Consider the following 20,476-nt stretch of genomic DNA (forward strand, 5'->3'; position numbering starts at 1 on the left):
GTAGTTTCGAACTGCTGACCCTGAGGTTTGCAGCCCGATTTGTAACCACTACGCTACCAGAGATCTTTTTAAATTGGTTGGTTATGTGCCGTGGAGTCGGTTCCAACTCATAGTGACTCTGTACAGGGTTTCTGATCCTGTAAATCTTTACGGGAGTAGAAAGCCTCATCTTTCTCCTGAGGAACAGCCGGTAGTTTCGAACTGCCGGCTGTGAGGTTTGCAGTGGCTATGCTAGGGCTACCCTACAGGGTTTCTAAGGCTGTAAACGGGAGCAGAAAGCCTCATCTTTCTCCTGTGGCATCATGGGTAAGTTTGAACTGCCAACCTTGTGCTTAGTAGCCTAGTGCGTAACCACTTTACCACCTGGGCTCCTTCTTCAGTTGTCCAATATTCAACAACAACAACAACAAATCTGCTCTATGCTCAACCCCAGGGAAATGGCCAAAAGAGGAATGTGGTTGTTGCCAAGTGCCGTCAAGTCAGTTCCATCTCATAGGGTGGAGCAGAAAGCCTCATCTCTGTCCAGCAGAGGAAGATTGTTGTGGTGGTTATGTGCTGTGGAGTCAGTTCCAACTCCTAGTGACCCTGTACAGGGTTTCCGAGGCTATGAATCTTTACAGGAACAGAAAGCCTCACCTTTCTCCTGCGGAACATCTGGTAGTTTCAAACTACTGACCATGAGATTAGCAGCCCAATTAGTAACCACTACACTACCAGAGCTCCTTAGAGGAAGACTGTTGTTGTTATGTGCCATGGAATCGGTTCTGACTCATAGCGACCCTGCACAGGGTTTCCGAGGCTGTAAATCTTTACAGGAGCAGAACGCCTCATCTTTCTGTGGAACAGCTAGTAGTTTCGAACTGATGACCCTGAGGTTAGCAGCCCGATTCATAACCACTACGCTACCAGAGCTCCTTGGAGAAAGATTAGGAGCATTGTAAAACATGTGGATAATGTTTTTTAAACTGCTAGCGTTGCCTACCTAGGAACAATGTTATTTTTCTTAGCTACCCAGCCCCAGTTTGGTTTTGGCTGCAACGTCTCCAGCTAATGAGCTCTCCTAACATGGACAGTGTTGAAATTTAGGAGGAAAAAAATCAAGAAAAAAAAAAATCACAGTCCTCAGAAATCATCAATGTCAATATTTTGGTGCATTAACTTTTTTAAAAATTCCATCTACACATATTGATTTAATGAAAGGAATCCACCCCGTGGCACCGTGGAAGAAAAGTCCTGCTAACTGGTTCCCATAAAGATTACAGATAAGAAAACCCTGTGGAACAGTTTTACTGCATAACACATGGGGTTACCATGAATTACAATCTATTCGATAGCACAAGACAACAACGAAGGTATATGAGATATGCAAAACTATTATACAGAATGAATGTGACTGTAGATCTATAGACATATAGTTCTATAAAGCATGAGAAGAAGGAAACATTATTTCTAATTGGAGGAAATCAAGGAAGGTTACCAGACAGGGTTTGGCCATGTAGCAATAGCAGGAGTAAAGGGAAATCTAATTGGGGCAGGAGGGTATAGAGAAATGCATGGAACTGAGAAATCCAATACACAAACCATGAATAATGAGTAGTGTCTACTTCCAGGCTGCTGAACTAGACAGTGAATACAGGCAGGTAGTATTAGAGATGGCTATATGGAGCTCTGGTAGCACAGTGGTTACGAGTCGGGCTGCCAGCCTCAAGGTCGGCAGTTCAAAACTACCAGCGGTTCCGTGGGAGAAAGATGAGGCATTCTGCTCCCGTAAAGATTTACAGCCTCGTAAACCCTGTGTGGGGTCACTATGAGTTGGAACCTACTCCATGGTACTTACCAAAAAACAACAACATTGAATTAAGCAGTTTAGATTTTAAAAATTAAGCAATCTGGAGCTTTCAAGCAAGGAAACGACATGTTCTAAGCTATACATGTGTGGTGTGGTAGGATAAGCACTAGACTTCGAACCATAAGATTGGCAGTTCAAACCCACCACTAGCTCCTTGGAAACCCTATACAGGGTCACTATGAGTCGGAACCAAATTGACTGCAGTTAAAAAACAAAAATAACAACAACAACAAGCTATACCTTAGGAAATCAATTTAGGAAGGTCGTTCAAGACCATAGTATATAAAATAGTTTAGAGGAAAGAGACTGTCATTAGGAAAGCCTGTTAGCATTGGAGAAAAGTAATGAAGACTTAGAACTAGAAGAATGGCTGTTAGAATAGAAGAGATAGAGTACTGTGCACATAGAATCCACAAGACTTGGTTACAGATTACAATAAATGAACAGAGATGAATGCATAGATTAAAGGTGATTCTGAAGCTTGAACTGGGTGACCAAAAACGTAGTTAGGTGCCATTGAGTTGACTCTAGCTCATGGCAACCTTAAGGAGCTCTGGTAGAGCAGTGGTTACGAATCGGGCTGCGAGCCACAAGGTCAGCAGTTCGAAACTACCAGCTGTTCCGCGGGAGAAAGATGAGGTTTTCTGCTCCCGTAAAGATTTACAGCCTTGGAAACCCTGTACAGGGTCGTTATGAGTCGGAACCGACTCCACGGCACACACATAACAACAACAACATGGCAACCTTATAATAATTACTATGTTTGAGGTGATTGTTGCAGAACTTTTAGACTTTTTGAGACTCTTACATGGTATCAACATTTTCAAAGAGATGAGGATCGTATGCAGCTAACTCGTACCCTGCCTCTTTCACTGGCCAGTACATGAGTGATGAATTTCTCAGGCCATTCAGGTGTGAACGTTTTGTTTCTTACCTGGGTCCACAGCAATTATAGCCTCCAGTTCTCTAATCTTCTGCACAGCTGAAGCCGATATGATGCTGTAGTGCAAAGGATCCTGGGAAATGCGATGGACCTCCGGGATGCCCTTACTGGTGAGACCCGTGGCTGGCTTCTTTATCTCCCTCAGGTCAGTCAGAATCACGTGATCCAGGGCACTGGTGAAAGCCAGTGGGGCTCCTAAAAGGCACATCCGGAGGGACCAAGATGAACCACTTCATAAGACCCCCTACATTCCCATCTAGCTCATCACTGACGGGCAAAATGGCACCCGTGTCTCAACTCTGTTTAGAGGACCCTCTCCACGCTTGTTGCCACCAGCCAAACAAACAGGGATGCGGTAAAATCAACTTCTGTTATCAATTTATTCTTTGCTATGTACTATTGTCCCTGAAGGGAGTCTTGGTGTGGCGCTGTGGGTTAATGCACCAGACTGCAAAACTGTTTGAACTGCAAGGTTGGCGGTTCAAGCTCACCAACTGCTCCTGGGAAACCCTGTGCAGGGTCGCTATGTGTTGGAACTGACTCGACGGCACATAACAACAACAACAACAACAGCATTGTCTCTGAATGGGATACTAGTTGTTCTTGTTTTCAATTAGGTATGCTATCTTTAGTCAGAGTGAAAGGGCTGGGGGTGTGCTGGTGTACCCACGGCACTATGACCTGAGGTGGGAGGAATGAGACAGTGTGTAGGAGGATGGTTCCTGCACATATGTGAGTGTGTATATGCACACATGCACACACACTCAAAGGTGTATGCCTGGCAACTGGCCCATGCCTGGCACGTTTGTTGTTGCTGTTAAAGTGTTGTTAAGTCCGTTGTATAGACCCTGTATAGGTTTTCTGAGGCTGTAAATCTCTGCAGGAGCAAGAAGCCTTATCTTTCTTCCTCCAAGTGGCTGGTAAGTTTTGAACTGCCGACCTTGTGGTTAGCAGTCCAGTGCTTACCCTACAGCATCACCAGTGTTCTGCACCAAGTATGTTGTAGGTGCACAATACAATGGCACTTAACAACATCATCCATGCTATGGATTCCATACAGTGTGTTACAGCACACAATTTGCTGATGTTATTCTCAGATGGTCATACATAGATGTTTGAGGATCAGAAAACACAACAATGCAAACTGAAAAACACTACACAGGGATAGGATTTCTATCAGAACCGGTTTACGATATAGTCATTGAAACAGAACCCCATCACAAGTCAGGGATGACCTGTACTTCTGAAAAACCAGCCATTGAAAACCCTATGGAGCCCAGTTCTACCCTGATACACACCACTGTGAATCCAAGTCAATGGGTCGACAACTTTTTTTAAAAAAAGTAACACAATCACTTTCAACCACCTTGCAAATACCATTTCAAATGGTTTTAGTTGTTTTTCCTGGCTTCAATTTTTTATTTTATATTATTTGTAAGTTTTTCTTGTGAATTGAGTGATAGTCTACATGGAGAAGATCAGTTTTATACTCTTGTTTCATTGCAATGATTATAATCCCCTCCATGCATCATCATTCAACAGTATTTGCTTCTATTCCCTATGTTTTTGCTTTTTTTTGGGGGGTGGGGTGTTGTACACAAAAACACACAAGAACATATATAATCATTTAAACTGCCCAAAGGGTATATTCTGCAAGCCTGCCTCCTGGCTGCCAGCACACAGCCTTTCTCTTTCCACGGGTCTAGAATCCTCAGATACTCTATTTCTCCATGTCCTCATCTCTGCCTCCATCTCTGGTGTCACAGCTTCTCTGGATTGGGTCCCACATTTCACTCTTGTGAAATTTTGCTCTCATCCCTTCATGGTCCTAGGGGTCACCTTTGTTTTTAAGCCTTTTGTGACCTCTGGGACATATATCACCCATCAATATTTTAAGCCTTTCATTCCTCATGGGAAGCTGCCATTCCAGTTATAGTACATGTGGCCACCTGGTAGGGACCTGTATAGATGCCAGAATCTGAAGAAACTGACCTCATGCCACCAACCCTACCACCAGACTCCACTTACGACATATGTCTCTCACATAACTATATCAAAACCCATATTACTTAAGACTCCTGTGAACCCAGGTGGAGACCTGGTTGGCCAGCAGTGTGACAAGACCTGGGGACTCTTGGGCCCAGAGTCAGTGACATAGCCACAGAGGACTAGAGTGGAGAGTGAGCATATGCATAACACCTACACTTGCAGATAATACCCACTTGACCTGGCTTCAAAGACTGAATGATCAGAGCTCAACTAGAAGAAGAAAGAAGAGGAAAAAAAAGAGTAATCTGATACAATTTGATGAACTTGACCTACACCTATGGATGCAGTAGCTCAAAAGAGGGAACAAATCTTTACAGCGAGGATCATTCCCACCCCCTCCATACACAGAGTAGACAGGGATGGGCAACTTGGACACTGGCTACCCAAAATGGGGGGGCTACAAAGGCAAGAAGTGACTGGCTTACAAGCTTTCAAGAGGGAACCTAGATCCAGAGGGCCTGGAGGAAGGTAGAATCTCCACTGAGTATTTATCCAATCTGTCTGGGTGGGGCTGATGAAAGGAAATGCAGATAGGTCTCTTGTGATACAATAGTAAATAATTGCTATCAGGACTGATTGTGAGGGTTGGAAATGTAAAGGTGGACGTTTTTGTAGCAAGAAGGGGAGTGATTAGCTTTTTAGTCTAGGAGTGGAGGCCCCTGGGACTATGAAGAGAGAAGAGCGGAGAGCAGGACCCTACCCAGAGAAGCAGTGATGCTTGAGATGGAGGTAGAGATGATGACATGGAGAGATGGAGCAGCTGGGGATTTTAGACACAAAGAAGGAGAGGGGCTGTGTGCTGATGACCAGGGGGCAGGCTTGTAGTGGTTGCCTGCCCCCTGGTCGTTTGGTTGGTTGATGATGCATGGAGGGGATTGTAACCATGGCAATGAAACGATATACGATAGGATGAATGTATAACTAATGTTCTCCCATGTAAACTATCACATAATTCACAATAAAACTATCAAAACAAAACAAAAAAAACCCCCATATTACTTCAAAAAAATTCCTCTTGATTTCAGCATGCCATCAAATACATGGGATCAACACAAAAGTCCAAGTAGAAAACAACTGGGTCGTGAAAGGGTTGAAGCCCTCCAAATTGTTTCTAAAGGTCAAGCTAAAAATTGTTTCTTCTGTTAGAAGGGTCTGTAAGGATTCAGTAAATAAAATATATTTGATCAAAGTGTACTTGAGATGAAAGTCCCACTGCTCTGGATGAGGACACCAAGCCCCGAGGTTCAATAAGGAAGTCAGAGAGAACTTAGCTGTGGCCTGTAGGCCTCTGGGTTTTGTTTTGTTTTATGGATTTATTTTTTTAATGATCATGTTGTTGTTGTTAGGTACCATCAAGTCGATTTTGACTTGGCGTGTACAACAGAAGGAAACCCTGCCTGGTCCCGAGACATCTTCACAATTGTTACTCTGTTGGACTCGTTTCAGCCACCGTGTGGATCCATCTCACTGAGGGTCTTCCTCATCACCGACCACCCGCTGCACCAACAAGCATGTCTTCCTCCAGGGAGTAGTCCCCCTGATAATGTACTGTAAGCCTGTGCTTTTATGAATCATCAAGAGCCCTCCTTTAAGGTCAAAGATATTGCCCACCACCACCACCATGCCCAAACGTACGGCAGCCACTGACAGCTTCAAAACTGGTCAGCTGAGAAGGCCAGAACACTGGGATGTCCCCTGGATGACACACAATAGGGTCTCCGTAGTCAGGTTGGGAGAGATCTTTGATTCCCAGCAGGCCTGTAGATGGAAAAGGAGAATGTCATTCCACTGGGTGCTGACTGTCAGATACCATCCAAGAAGACACCCAGGGTTCTGATCACAAAAGGAGCACTAGCCACAGGGTTGTTGTTGTTGTTGTTAAGTGCCGTTGAGTCATTTCTGACCCATAGCGACCCTGTATAGGGTTTCCGAGGAGAAGCTGGTAAGCTTGAACCACTGACCTTGCAGTACAAACGGCTTTGCAGTCTGGCGCATTAACCCACAGCGCCACACCAGGACTCCATCTACGTGATATTTGAGATGGAGGTGAAGGAGAAAAGGGATTGATCCAGGCAACTTGATGTCTCACAAGCCAGCATCAGTGGTAGTGTCAGAACAGGCTTTCTCAGGCTCCTATGACACACAACCCATTCTCTGTACCGATTGCTATAACAAAGCCAGCATTTATGAGTTTACCTTGACATAGACTGAGTCACATTACACAGACCCAGGCTTTATTCTTTGTCCCCAACAGTGGCAAGCACAGCAAAAGAGAATGTCGGGCCCAACCCATTTCCAGTAACACACAACAGTGGTGCAGACACCTGACACCATCTCATATGGGGAAGGCAGCAAGTGCTGATTGTATTTTTACAAGATTCAAGATTTTGTCTGGTTTCATTTGCTACACAGCTGAGTCTTCATGAGGCCTGGGGCAGCTTCTGACTACTAGCTCTTAGCCCTTGGATCTGTCCACCCACCCACCCTCAGATTGAGCCAATACACTGGGCACCATGGGGTTCAGACTGAGTTAGCATTTGGGACAAAGCTTTCTCCTGCCCAACGATGTCACTGCTTTGAGATCAAGTCTCAGGGTAGAGAGCTGGGCAACCACCCTCTACCTTCTGCTTCCCATCCCGCTCCCTAAATAGGATCAGTTGAAGTTAAGGAGCTCTGGTAGTGTAGTGGTTATCAATCGGGCTGTGAACCCCAAGGTCAGCAGTTTGAAACTACCAGCTGTTCCGCAGGAGAAAGATGAGGCTTTCTGCTCCCATAAAGATTTACAGTCTTGGAAACCCTGTACAGGGTCGCTATGAATCGGAACCGACTCCAAGGCACACCACCACTACCAATGGACTCCTAGGAGCTCTGGTAGTGTAGTGGTTACGAGTTGAGCTGCTAACCTCAAGGTCAGCAGTTCGAAACTACCAGCTGTTCCACAGGAGAAAGATGAGGCTTTCTGCTCCTGTAAAGATTTGCAGCCTCGGAAACCCTATATAGGGTTGCTATGAGTTGGAACCAACTCCACAGCACCTAACCACCAACACCAATGGACTCCTGGTGTGGCACTGTAGGATCAGCACTAGACCGTGAACTAAAAGTTCAAACCCACCAGCTGCTCTGTGGAAACAGTACAGGGTTGCTATGAGTGGCGATCGACTCGACGGCACATAACAACAACAATGTAATGGCTGGAACTGTGGTTGCCTTGGCAGAACCAGACTGGACATTCCCCCACCCCTCGTCTAGAGCCCTCAGCCCTAAGACTCTCTGGGAGAGGTGAGGACTAGTCGTGAGAACCAAGGAACATAGCAGGTTCCAGCTGCTCAGGTGCAAACCCAACTTTCTCAGGTACAAGTTCAAGTGAGGCTGTTGGAATGCTGAACAAGAATGTCACTGACCTGGGTCACCTATGTGAATGGGTTGTCCATATTCGCCGCCTGTGGAGCAACTGGCCTGAACCAACCTATCCAGCTTGTCCTTGGGGATGGGCCTCATTGTGACCACCAGAGGGCAGCCAAACCCAGCAATGGTGGAGCAAGGCACTGTTGTCTGACGGAAAAAGAAAACGGAATTAACACAGTTCTGAGTCTTGAGCTGGTAGAGTTTGAGGTGGCAGAATGAAGAGGGAGGCCACAGTAGCTGTTATGAAAACTTAGTTTCTACCTTAACGTGACACAGGGATGGGAAAATTTACCAATAATTATTGGCTTAAAACAGGACTGTGACTTTTTTGTGGCGAACTAAGCCCTACAATGTTCAATAGACTTCTGTGAACCCGGGTGAAGACCTGGTTGGCCAGCAGTGTGGCAAGACCTGGGGACTCTTGGGCCCAGAGTCAGTGACATAGCCACAGAGGACTAGAGTGGAGAGTGAAGCGTCCAGCTGATAAGAAGAGAGGGCATATGCATAAGAACACCCACACTTGCAGATAATACCCACTTGTCCTGGCTTCAATGACTGGATGATCAGAGCTCAACCAGAAGTAAAAAGAAGAGGGGAAAAAAAAAAAAAAAAGTATTCTCATACAATTTGGTGAACTTGACCTACACCTATGGAAGCAGTAGCTCAAAAGAGGGAACAATTCCTTACAGCAAGAATCATTCCCACCCCCTCCACACACAGAGTAGACAGGGATGGGCAACTTGGACATTGGCTACCCAAAATGGGGGGTAGGGGGCTACAAAGGCAAGAAGTGACTGGCTTACAAGCTTTCAAGAGGGAACCTAGATCCAGAGGGCCTGGAGGAAGGTAGAATCTCCAGTGAGTAGTATCTAATCTGTCTAGGCATGGTTGATGCAATGAAATGCAGATGGGTCTCCTGTGATACAACAGTGAATAATTGTTATCAGGACTGATTGTGAGGGTCGGAAATGTAAAGGTAGACATTTTATAGCAAGGAAGGGAGTGATTAACTTTTCAGTCTAGGAATGGAGGTCCCTAGGACCATCAAGGGAGAAGAGTGGAGAGCGGGACCCTATCCAGAGAAGCAGTGATGCCTGAAATGGAGGCAGAGATGATGACATAGAGCGATGGAGCAGCTAGAGACTTTAGATCCAGAGAGGGAGAGTGACTGTGTGCTGAAGACCTGGGGAGTACGGGGGCAGGATTGCAGGGTATACCCTTTGTTTAGTTGATGATGCATGGAGAGGATTGTAACCATGGCAGTGAGATGATATACAATAGAATGAGTGTAAAATTAATGTTCTCCCATGTAAACTATCACATAATTCACAATAAAACATTTAAGAAAAAAAAAAAAAAGGAATTCAATCCTAAAAAAAAAATAAATAAAAATTAAAAAAACAGGATTGTGACTATTTTGATATGCTCTGGACCACTTTAAGGAGACTTGGTGCAGCTGTGGGTTAGGCTAACCACAATGTTGGTGGTTCAGACCCATTAGTTGCTCCTCAGGAGAAAATTAAGGCTGTCTGTTCCTATAAAGAAGACAGTCTCGGAAACCATACATAGGGTTGCTGTGAGTTCATGAAGCTGACTTGACAGGAGTGGGCTTGCTTTTTGGTTAGGGACCGCTCTGGCGGTTTGGTCTTTACCGATGAAACCTACTCAAGGTAATACTTTTAAATGCAAAACAGGAAATACAGAGGATTACAAAGGAAACCAATCATTGTAAGTGGAGTCATCAATAAGGAAAAACTATGATACAGAAACATGTGTATTTCGTTACTAATACTTAAGGAACAAGGCTATAGATCTCATACCATTTGTTGTTTGAAGCAGCTAGGCGCACTGTGGGAGAAAGATTTACAGCTTCACAAACCCTACACATTGTCAGCATAAAGGGTGTTTTTGAGATGTCTGAACAACTACCATTAGGGGATATGAAAATACTCGTGGTTTCTTTTGGCAGCCAAAATATCACCAAACACCAAACCCAAGCCACTGCCATTGAGTCAATACTGACCCACAGAGACCCTGTAACACAGAGCAGAGCTGTCCTATAGGGTTTCCAAGGCTGTCGCTCTTTACAGGAGCAGACAAGCTCATCTTTCTTCTCCAGAGGGGCTGATGGGTTCGAACCATTGACCTTGGATTAGCAGCCCAATGCTTAAACCACTGTGCCACCAAGGCCTGCTTACAAAGACACAGGGTCTGCTAAGACGACTGAAGTTTATTCCTTGCATTCATTACGAAAGGGAATGCAACATTTCAGTCAGAGGTTATGAAAATCAAATACTCATTTCTCCCCATCCAATGTTATTGTTGTTGTTAAGTGCTATCCAATTGGTTCCAACTCATAGTGAACCTATGTAGCAGGGGTGGGGAACGTCCAGCCTATGAGTCATATGTTGTTGTTAAGTGCCATCGAGTCGGTTCCAACCCATAATGGCCCTGCATATGGTTTCTAAGGAGCCACTGATGACCTTGAACTGCCAACCTTGTGGTTCAAACTGACTTTGCAGTTTAGTGCATTAACCTACAGTGCCACACCTGGACTCCTATAGACCATATGTTGTTGTTGTTAAGTGTCATCGAGTCGATCGATTCCGACCCATAGCGACCCTGTATAGGGTTTCTGAGGAGCAGCTGGTGAGTTTGAACTGCCGACCTTGCAGTTCAAACGGCTTTGCAGTCTGGCACATTAACCCACAGAGCCACTTGGTCTGGCCCTGCCAAGGCAATCACAGTTCCACCCATCACATTAGGACTGAGTTAATTAAATGTTTAACCAGATAGAGCAGGTTAATTTTTAGTTGATAATCTTGCATGGCGCGTGAATGATGTTATAAATACCCAAATGGCCCTTGGCAGAAAAAAGGTTTCCTACCCCTGGTGTAAGGAGTTCTAGTAGCGTAGTGGTTACTAATTGGGCTGTGAACCTCAAGGTCAGCAGTTTGAAACTACCAGCTGTTCTGTGGGAGAAAGATGAGGCTTTCTGCTCCCGTAAAGATTTACAGCCTCGGAAACCCTGTACAGGGTCGTTATGAGTCGGAACCAACTCCACGGCACTTAACCACCACCACCACCCCTGGTGTATATGGTTTCTAAGGAGGAAACCTATGAGTTTGAACTGCCGACCTTGTGGTTTAAACCGACTTTGTGGTCCAGTGCTATATCCTATAGTGCCACACTAGGACTGGACCCCTGAATATTATCTATAGAGTTCAAAGGACCCTCAGGCCGCAGGTCAGACCCCCTGGGAGAATGTAAGGGAGTACGAAGGACTAGTATCTCCTCTACCTCCCATATCCTCAAGGGGATAGACGTCTACCCCAGGCCCCCGCTTGGCCTAGCCTCCCTCTTCCTGCCTCAACAGAAATGGTCCAAGGTGACCGGTGTGACATTCATTGGCCACGTGTATGTATGTATGTGCTTGTTTTCCTGAATGGTTGTTAGTCCCCACAGTGGGGCTTCTGACAGCTTTAGGACATGACCAGGATTGTAACCCACTGGGGCAGTTTTGGCTCCTGCCTGCAGGGCATGCTGGTACCATCCTGCGGCAGGAAGAGACTGGCTGTGCCTGCCAGGCGGTATCTGGGAAGGGACACGTGCCAGGACCAGGCAGGACAGACAGGCAGTGCTCCCTGAAACTGAGGTGTCAGTGTGATTACTATTGTCACATAGTAACAGTACGCTAGCAACAGTCCTACACAACAATATTATATTATTAGTAGTAACAATGAATCATTAATATCACTACCCAATACTATCACAGCACGAAGCACTTGACCGCAAACTGAGCGGATCAAACTCACCAGCCACTCCTCAGAAACCCTATACAGGGTCACTATGTGTTGGAATGGAGTTGATGACACTTAACAACAACAACAACATAAATTTAATTACATAATAATAAGATGATGGGGAGCACAGTGGTTTTATAGGATAAGCACTGGACTGCGAGCTACAAGGTTAGCAGTTCGAGACCATCAGGTAAAAGATACATTTTTTTGCTCCTACAATTTTTAGACTTGGAAACCCTATACAGGGTTGTTACACTTTGGAACCGACTCGATGTCATTTAACAACCAGGACAATATTATATCATTGTTGTTGTTGTGAAGTGCCAGTAAGTCAGTTCCGACCCATAGCGACCCTGTATAGGATTTCCAAGGAGCAGCTGGTGAGCTTGAACCGCCAACCTTGCAGTTCAAATGGCTTTGCAGTCTGGCGCATTAACCCACAGCACCAATATTAAATCATTAATATTAAATTAAGGCATCTTGGTGGCACCACAGTTAAGTACTTGACTGCTAACTGGAAGGTGGGTGGTCTGAACCCATCCAGTGTCTCCTGGGGAGAACAGACCTGGAGGTCTGCTTTGGGAGGAATTACAGCCTAGAAGACACTAGAGAGCAGTTCTGTGCTGTCACATGAGTCACCAAGAAGCAAAAATCAACCTGAGTGCACCTAACATCAATATTGGAGTCCTGGTGTGGCGCTGTGGGTTAATGCGCTGGGGACCGCAGAGTCATTTGAACTGCAAGGTGGGAAGTTCAAGCTCATCAGCCTCTCTTCAGAAACCCTATACAGGGTCGTTATGGATCGGAACTGACTCGGCAGCACTTAACAACAACAGCAGTTTTATTGGAGTTCTGGTGTGGTTCTGTAGGATAAGCACAGGACCGCCCGGTTAGCTTGAACCACAAGGTCGGTGGTTCAAACTCACCAGCTGCTCCTCAGAAACTCTATACAGGGTCACTATGAGTCAGAACCGACTCGATGGCACTTAACAACAACAACAATTAGCTTTATTATTATAAAAACAGTAAGGCCTTGGTGGCTGTATGTTCCCCAGGCCCCCAGCTGAATCCAAGATGGCTGCCTGGGGCCAACACAGGCCCATCGGGGACAGTGAGGTGTTGTGGGGAAAAGGTAGTGCAGAGACAGCATAACTGGATTGGACTCTTAGGGTACACAGTGTTGAGCATCATTCCATCTTCACAGCTCTTATGCATATTTTTTGGTGGGAGTCAGCCATTATGGGTTCTAGCTTGGCTTTGTGGCTTGTCCCTTTTTCTCTCCAGGCCTCAGTTTCCTTAACTAAGATGAAAGACTCATGCTGAGCCATGAGGCCCTCCTAGCCCCTCCAAGCTACAAGAGACCATGTGTTCCAGGGCTGGAGCCTGGCGTGGGCCCCAGCCAGCAGTGGCTGTTCAGCGTTGCTGCCCCGGCTTCCAGAAAACCACTGGGCGCCCACTTCCCACATGAAAACCCCTTGTTTCTGATCAGAGGCCACCTCAGCTTCTCTGGCAAGAGCCCAGAACAGGCAAGTTTGCATAAACGTCCTGGGGTCTGAGAGTCCATCTTTCATCTGATTCCTTCATAAATAAAGAAACCAGGAGGCCAGACATTTATAAGTAGGGTAAATTCTCGGCCTTAACAACAACAAAAAACTGCTCAGAAATGCAGAGGCCAATGAGATGAGGAAATCGAGTTCTCTCATCTGGACAAGAAACAGCCGGAAGAAACCCCAGCATTCCAGCAAAGAGCACCTTACCCCAGAGGCCCTGGGTGAGGTGGCTGCATGGCATCTGTGCCCACCACAAGCGCAGAACGTGCGTGACCAGCTTTCTGGGCAGAAACATAAAGCAGCCGCAGACAGGAAGGCTTTCCCACAAAGCTCCCCGACACACAGAGCCAGCACCTTCTCCCTGAGGTGATGGGCACCCCACAGGGAGAGTTTTCCAAAGACCTCCTGAGGAGCCCTAAATTGGAAGAGCCAGACAAAATTTCACAGGAGCCTGGCTGACACAACCTCAAAAGATCTTTTTACTTCCGAGGTCACCGAATGGCTCACTCTGTATGTACACATATAGCCCCAGAGACGGTCCCATTTTCCAGACAAGGAAACAAATCCAGAGAGGTTAATTGTGTGACTTGAGCTGACAGCTGCTAAGGGGCTGAACTGGGGCCCCAGCTGAGGCCTTTTGTCTCTTGTGCCAATTCTCTCCCACCACAGGGAAATACAAGTCCATCCACATTGCCAAGACATCCTGCCTTGGTGGTTTACGTCCGCCTACCTTGTATGCACCAGCGTTCCTCTGACCCGCTGCGTCTCTGCTGGGCAGCCCCACCTCCTTGCAGGCCTCCTCTGGGGAGAAGCTGCAGCCCAGGATGAAGGCCACCATGTCCTTCAGCTGCTCCAAGTACTCCTCCAACGAGGCCAGGCTGCCTGTGCAGATGCCAGACTCGTATTTCCAGAACTGAGGACAGCCCGACCTAGAGATACACAGGAAAACTCCCAGACTCCCAGACTCTCCATCTGTCTCCTGACAAGGGATTGGGAGAGGGAGGAGGATGTCTAGGACTGAGGTTTCAGGCACTGAGGTTGGGGACATGGTTTGGAGCAGGGGGTCTTGCTGGCATTCTTTTAAACTCCTCAGAGCAGAGACTCTTTGATCAGTAGGCATGGAATGTAGTTTCTTGCCCCTACCCCCATTATATTGCCTCTAACTTCCACCCAAGACCAGCCAAACAAGTACCAAAAACCAATGGTGCCCTCTCAGTCACCAAGGTGGGTTGGCACACTGAAAAGGACATAGGGCACATGTCTCCAGGACTCTCTGTGACATCCTTAGAGAAGTAGTACTGTGAGGTTGGAAGACGTCTTTGATTACAAGTCTGAGATCATTTACTGAGCCATGCTAGGCAGATGCTGGGTGAGGGCGTTCCAGTGATGGTAAGGATACCAGCCCAGTCCTCAAGGAGTTTACAGCACTGTGTGGGAAAACAAGACTGCACTGAAGACAGACCCTTGCCATACAGAGATGTGAGTCTTAACTGTCCAGGGAGCGAAAGAAAGAAAAAGTCTATTCACCCTTTCAAAGAGGAGACATTGGGACTGGGTCTTGAAGGATGAATAGGAGTTCATGGGGTGGGGGGAGAAGGGGAGACGGCATGGAAAAAGCAAGGAGACATTAAACACCCTGGTCCATTGTGGGTTCTTCTTTAGGTGTCTCCAAGGTGGCAGTGAGGGGACACACCAGGGGAAATATAAATGATGCAGTCTTGGGACCAGGTTGGTGTCTGAAGGGCTCTTCCTTCTCTGGAGTCCACTCCCAGATAATGCAGAATTAGCTTTATTGGAGTCCTAGTGTGGTGCTGTAGGATAAGCACTGGACCTCCCGATCGGTTTGAACCACAAGGTTGGCGGTTCAAACTCACCAGCCGCTCCTCAGAAACCCTATACAGGGTTTACTGTTCTTGGAGAGCTGTGTGTGTGTGTGGGAAGAACACTGGAGGTGGCGACAGAGATTGAGCAGGGGCCAGAGCACCATAGGTCTTGATAACAGGCAAAAGAGAAAGTCAGGGGAGGCACTGGACAATTTAAAATACGGGAGTGACACAATCAGATGTAAAATGAAGAAAAGTCACTCTGGTTGAAGAATAGAAGATGGGGGCAAGGAAAGAGGGGGAGAAGTCTGGGGTAACAAGAACAGTGAAGATGTCATCGTCTGGATGAGAGAAGTTGTCAATCTGTGATAGAATAGTGGAGAAGTGTGGAGTCTCCAAAGAAGGATTGAGAAGACTCAGTAAACCTGTTGCTATGGAACGAATTGAGTTCCCCAGACAGATTCTGCTGACGTTCTAACCCCTGTACCTGAGCATGTGACCTTGATTAAAAAGAGTGCTTTTGTTGTTAAGTGATATGAAGTCATATTGGGATAAAGTGGGTTCTAATCCTAATCTCTTCTGAATGGTGTGTTTTTAAAGGAGATTTCTCACACCCAAGGGGACAACATCACAGGAAAGTGTATCTACAAGCAGCAAAGAACGCCAAGGATTGCTGGTCGCCACTGGGAGCGCAGAGGGAGGCATGGACCAGAACCCTCCACAGGAACCGATATGGCCCTGATTTAAACTTCAGGCTCCAGAACTATGTAGTCAGTATGTGCCTGTTCTCTCAAGCCATTGGGTGGTATTTTGTGACTGCAACCCTAGGAGACAGAGACAGAGACAGCTATGTATTCCCTGGGTTATATTTTCAACATCTGGGAGACCAAGCACCACGGTGGCAGCATCTGACTCTGGGGGTTGGGACTATGAGTTCTCTTGATCCTGGCTGGGGTGATTCAGTGCATGGAGGGTAGTGACAATGCGGTTCCAAAGAGTTTACCCAGGACAGGGGCAGGAGCAGGGTAGGAGTGGGAAGGGAGAGGGGTACAGTTATTCCTGAGCAACAACCATGAGGGAGGCCCCATGCCAGGAGTGTGGGGTCCCCAGGGCTGGACAGAGGTCCCTGATGACAGAGACACGTGCCTGCAGCACCTGGCCACCCCCCCAGCCTAAACCCCTGCAACGTAGGCTTTTTACCTGGTGTCTGAGACCATTCCCAGGGCAGACCATGCCCACTTGCCAGGCTCCTTTCGACTCAGTAGGGGCAGGACACTACTGTTGGCCTGGCAGAAACTCTCAAATGCTGGGGCCAGGGACCTGTGCAGGACCACCACGCTGGCTGGCTGCGGGCCTGGGTTGGTAAGAGTAGGAACAAGGGCAGAGTCATTGCCTTCTCAGTGGACTTTTAACTTTTTATTGTACATGCATAAAAGTGCAAATGTGCGATTGTTGCTGTTAAGTGCCTTCAGTTGGTTCTGACTACTAGTGACCCTGTATAGGGTCTCTGAGGCTTTTCACATTTTTGTAGGAGCAGAAAGCCTCCTTTCTTCTATGGAGCAGCTGGTGGGCTCAAACCACAGGACTTGTTTCTAGTTCAGTGTTTATCATACGGAGCCACCACACTCCCTAAATATGGGTTGTTGTTGTTGTTGTTAAGCGCCGTTGAGTTGGTTCCAACCCATAGTGACTCTGTATAGGGTTTCTGAGGAGCAGCTGGTGAGCTTGAACCACCTTCTAACACCACAGATAACATTGGACTGTCCTTGGACTTCATATAATGGAGCCATACACTAGGTCTCTTTGGAGGCTTGATCCTTTCACTCAGCAATACGTCTGTGAGATCTCACATGGTCACATTTAAAGGAGTTGACTCCTTTGATTACATGAACGTATCTCAATATATTTGCCCAGTCTACTGCTGATGGGCATTTGAGTAGTCTCCAATTTTGGGTACTGCCACATTTTAGTACCTACGCTCTGGGGGCACATAAGTACGCATTTCTTTTATGTAAATATGTAGGACCTTAAGATATGTAGGTAAACATGTCTGTGTAGGTTTAGTAGGCACTGCCTGTAGTTGTACCAATTTGTACTCTCTCTGCCAGATTATGGGTGTCTTAGGTGCTTCTGATCTCAGATACATCTGCGGCAGGTGGGGTGGTATCTATCACATTGTGGTTTTCATGTACATTACCATGATGACAGACAGAATCAGGTGATCTTCTCTCCACTGATTACATTGACTATTTGGAGATTCTCTTCAGGGGAAAGACTGTGTCTGGGCAGACTCTAAATTGATCAGGATCACTGAATCCTTGGCAGTTCCTGGGAAAGGACAGTTGTAACTGAGCTACTGGTGCAATGGTTAAAGTGCTTGACTACCAACCAGAAGGATGACAGGGTCAACTCACCAGTCACGTGATGCAAGAAAAGGCCTGGTGAGTTGCATCTGTAATGATTACCCATCACCACTGAGTCAATGTTGACTCACAGAGGCCCTAGAAGGCAGAGTACACCTGCCCTTTACGGAAGCAGACTGCCACATCTTTTTCTCAAGGTGGGTTTGAACCAGCAACCTTTTTATTAGCAGCCAAGTGCTTAAATAATGTTCCACTGGTGCTCCTATGGGGCAGCTCTACTCTGACTTACAGGGTCACATTCAATAACAACAACTGAGCTATAAAGAAAGACCCACACTTACACTACACAATCTCTCGAACAAGAAATTCTTGAGTCTTGGAGGCAAACAGAACTGGGTTCCAACCCCGATTCTGCCTCTGATCAAGTCTCTGACCAACTCTGTGATCCTGGTCAGTAGCGCTTAGCATTGCTCAGCCTCAGTTTTCTCATCTGTGTTGTTGTTACGATTCAGAGCAACACTGTACAGGTTGTTCCAGGAGCAGCTGGTGAGTTTGAACTGCCAACCTTGCGGTTCGAACCATAAAATGGTCTTAATCATGGAACCTACCTGAAAGAGCATTCAGTAGGTTGTTGTATGCAAATTACCTAACATATGTATGTTTCTAAGAAACAGGGTCATAGACATTTAAAATAAGGTATAAGAAGTATTTCATGATATTAGAAAATGTTCATGACATGTCACTAAAGGAAAAATACCAAGCAACAGAACAGTGTGTTCAGCATACTATTCTTTCTATAAGATTGATGAGGGGAAGGCCTAGAAGGGAATCAGGTTAGCCATGCTTATCTCTAGAGGATGGGATGGTGGATGATTTAAATTTTCTCCTTTGAGCTTTTTCCATATTCTAAAAAGTAAACATGAGTTTTAGAATATTTATTTAGAATCAACAGGAGCCCTGGTGTGGCACTGTAGGATAAGTTCTGAGGTTCAAACCCACCAGCTGCTCCCCAGAAACCCTATGCAGGGTGGTTATGAGTCAGAACTGACTCAACAGCACTTAATAACAACAACAAACATGCATAATTTCTGCAATTGGAGAAAAAAACATATAAGAAAAACTATGTTACTGTGGGTTGGAACCAACTCAACGACACTTAACAACAACAACAACAACGTTTCAAAAACAGGGGGAGGGGAACTCTTCTTTTAAAAACAAAACCAGAATGAAGGCCCTTTAGATTTGTTCTATCACCACGTGACATTTCTAAGTCACTCATATACATCGTCTTTCACATTTTAAAGATGAGACAAATAGGGCTCAGAGAGGTGAAGTGACTTTCCCAGGGTTGCACAGCTCCTGCGTAGCACCGCAAGGAGGCTCAAACCTAAGACCCAAGAGCCTTCAGTCCTTCTCACATCACCCTTGCACTGGACTAGGATGCTGGGTCTCCCTAGGGCAGGTCTACTGACACCTGTGGTTCCTTCCTTCCTCCTTGGGGATTATGGATTGAAGCAGATACAACCGACCACTGGGAAAAGGCCAGGCCCATCTCCTCCTCTTCCCAGTGGAGCCTGGAACCCATTATCTCAAACCCCATGGTGCCTGCAAACAAACCTTCAAAACGAGGACACCCTAGGTGCTGAAAGGCCAAGGAAGCTGGCCACACGTTTTAAGCAAGCCCAGCGTGGCTCCAAAACTAATCTAGAATGAGGTGGAAGGGAATGCAGCCAGCTAAACCTTCCTCCAAAGCCTGTTGTGAGAACAAATTGGACTCTGAATACAGCAAATTAGGAAGGCCTTATGTGCACACAGCTTCTTTGTTTCTTTCTTAATGAGATGTAGCCAGGAGGCCACTTTTGTGGTTTTGTTCATCTCAGCTGCTGGTCGCAGGAAAGTCCCTGAGTCATCTACCTCAGTGAGCAGACTTAACTTCCCATGCCGTGTAAAAGGAATAATACGCACTTCCTTTTCCTTCTTTTGGCTTCCTTCCAAGTGGATGTGATCATGGAGTAGGCAGGGCAGCCGTCTTACGATCATGGAGGAAAGGCCAGGAGAATCGTTGAACCAGCAGATGCCCACCTCCAGGTGAGAAAAATAAACCCCTACTGGTTTGAGCCATTGTTAATTGAGTTTTCTGTTACCTAAGGAGCTCTGGTAGCTAATGGCTGCGAATCTTAAGGTCAGCAGTTCGAAACTACCAGCTGTTCCACGGGAGAAAGATGAGGCTTTCTGCTCCCGTAAAGATTTACAGCCTTGGAAATCCTGTACGGGGTCGCTATGGGTCGGAACCGACTTGACAGCACTTAACAACAACATGGCTAAAAGCAGCTTAATTAATACTTGTCTTTTGTAGTCTCCTGGGATCCACAGCTTTCTAGGTACCATAGCTATACTAGAACTTCACTCAAAGCACCTCATAGCCCATGACCCCATCTCTGATATAAGCAGCTAGAGCTAGGGGCAAAATAACAGGGACAAATAGATAATATTTATTTAAGCACATATCTACCTATTTTAGCTCATGTAGTCTGTCAGAGGAGACTCTGAAACTTGCTCTCCAGCGTAGAGAAGCTAAAGCAAAGGGAAGAATTGAAGAGGTCCAAGAGCTGAACAGAAAATTTCAAAGGTCAGCTTGAGAAGATAAAACCAAATACTATAATAAAATATGCAATGATTTAGAGTTGGATA

General features: G+C 46.2%; 1 protein-coding gene across 1 annotated transcript in view; it reads right to left on the bottom strand.

Annotated features, from left to right (window-relative positions):
• LOC102816050 (chromosome unknown open reading frame, human C14orf159) overlaps positions 1–20,476 on the bottom strand; it is an 81,330-nt gene that overhangs the window by 56,476 nt on the left and 4,378 nt on the right. Inside the window, exons 2-6 of the mRNA XM_006839634.1 lie at positions 16,623–16,776; positions 14,330–14,528; positions 8,243–8,393; positions 6,477–6,599; positions 2,784–2,987 (exon numbers count right to left, since the gene is read on the bottom strand). Of these exons, the coding sequence (XP_006839697.1) occupies positions 2,784–2,987; positions 6,477–6,599; positions 8,243–8,393; positions 14,330–14,528; positions 16,623–16,776 (831 nt within the window). The remainder of the gene's footprint in view (positions 1–2,783; positions 2,988–6,476; positions 6,600–8,242; positions 8,394–14,329; positions 14,529–16,622; positions 16,777–20,476) is intronic.

The sequence above is a fragment of the Chrysochloris asiatica genome, unplaced genomic scaffold (genome assembly GCF_000296735.1).
Source record: "Chrysochloris asiatica unplaced genomic scaffold, ChrAsi1.0 scaffold00025, whole genome shotgun sequence".
Taxonomy (NCBI): Eukaryota; Metazoa; Chordata; class Mammalia; order Afrosoricida; family Chrysochloridae; genus Chrysochloris; species Chrysochloris asiatica.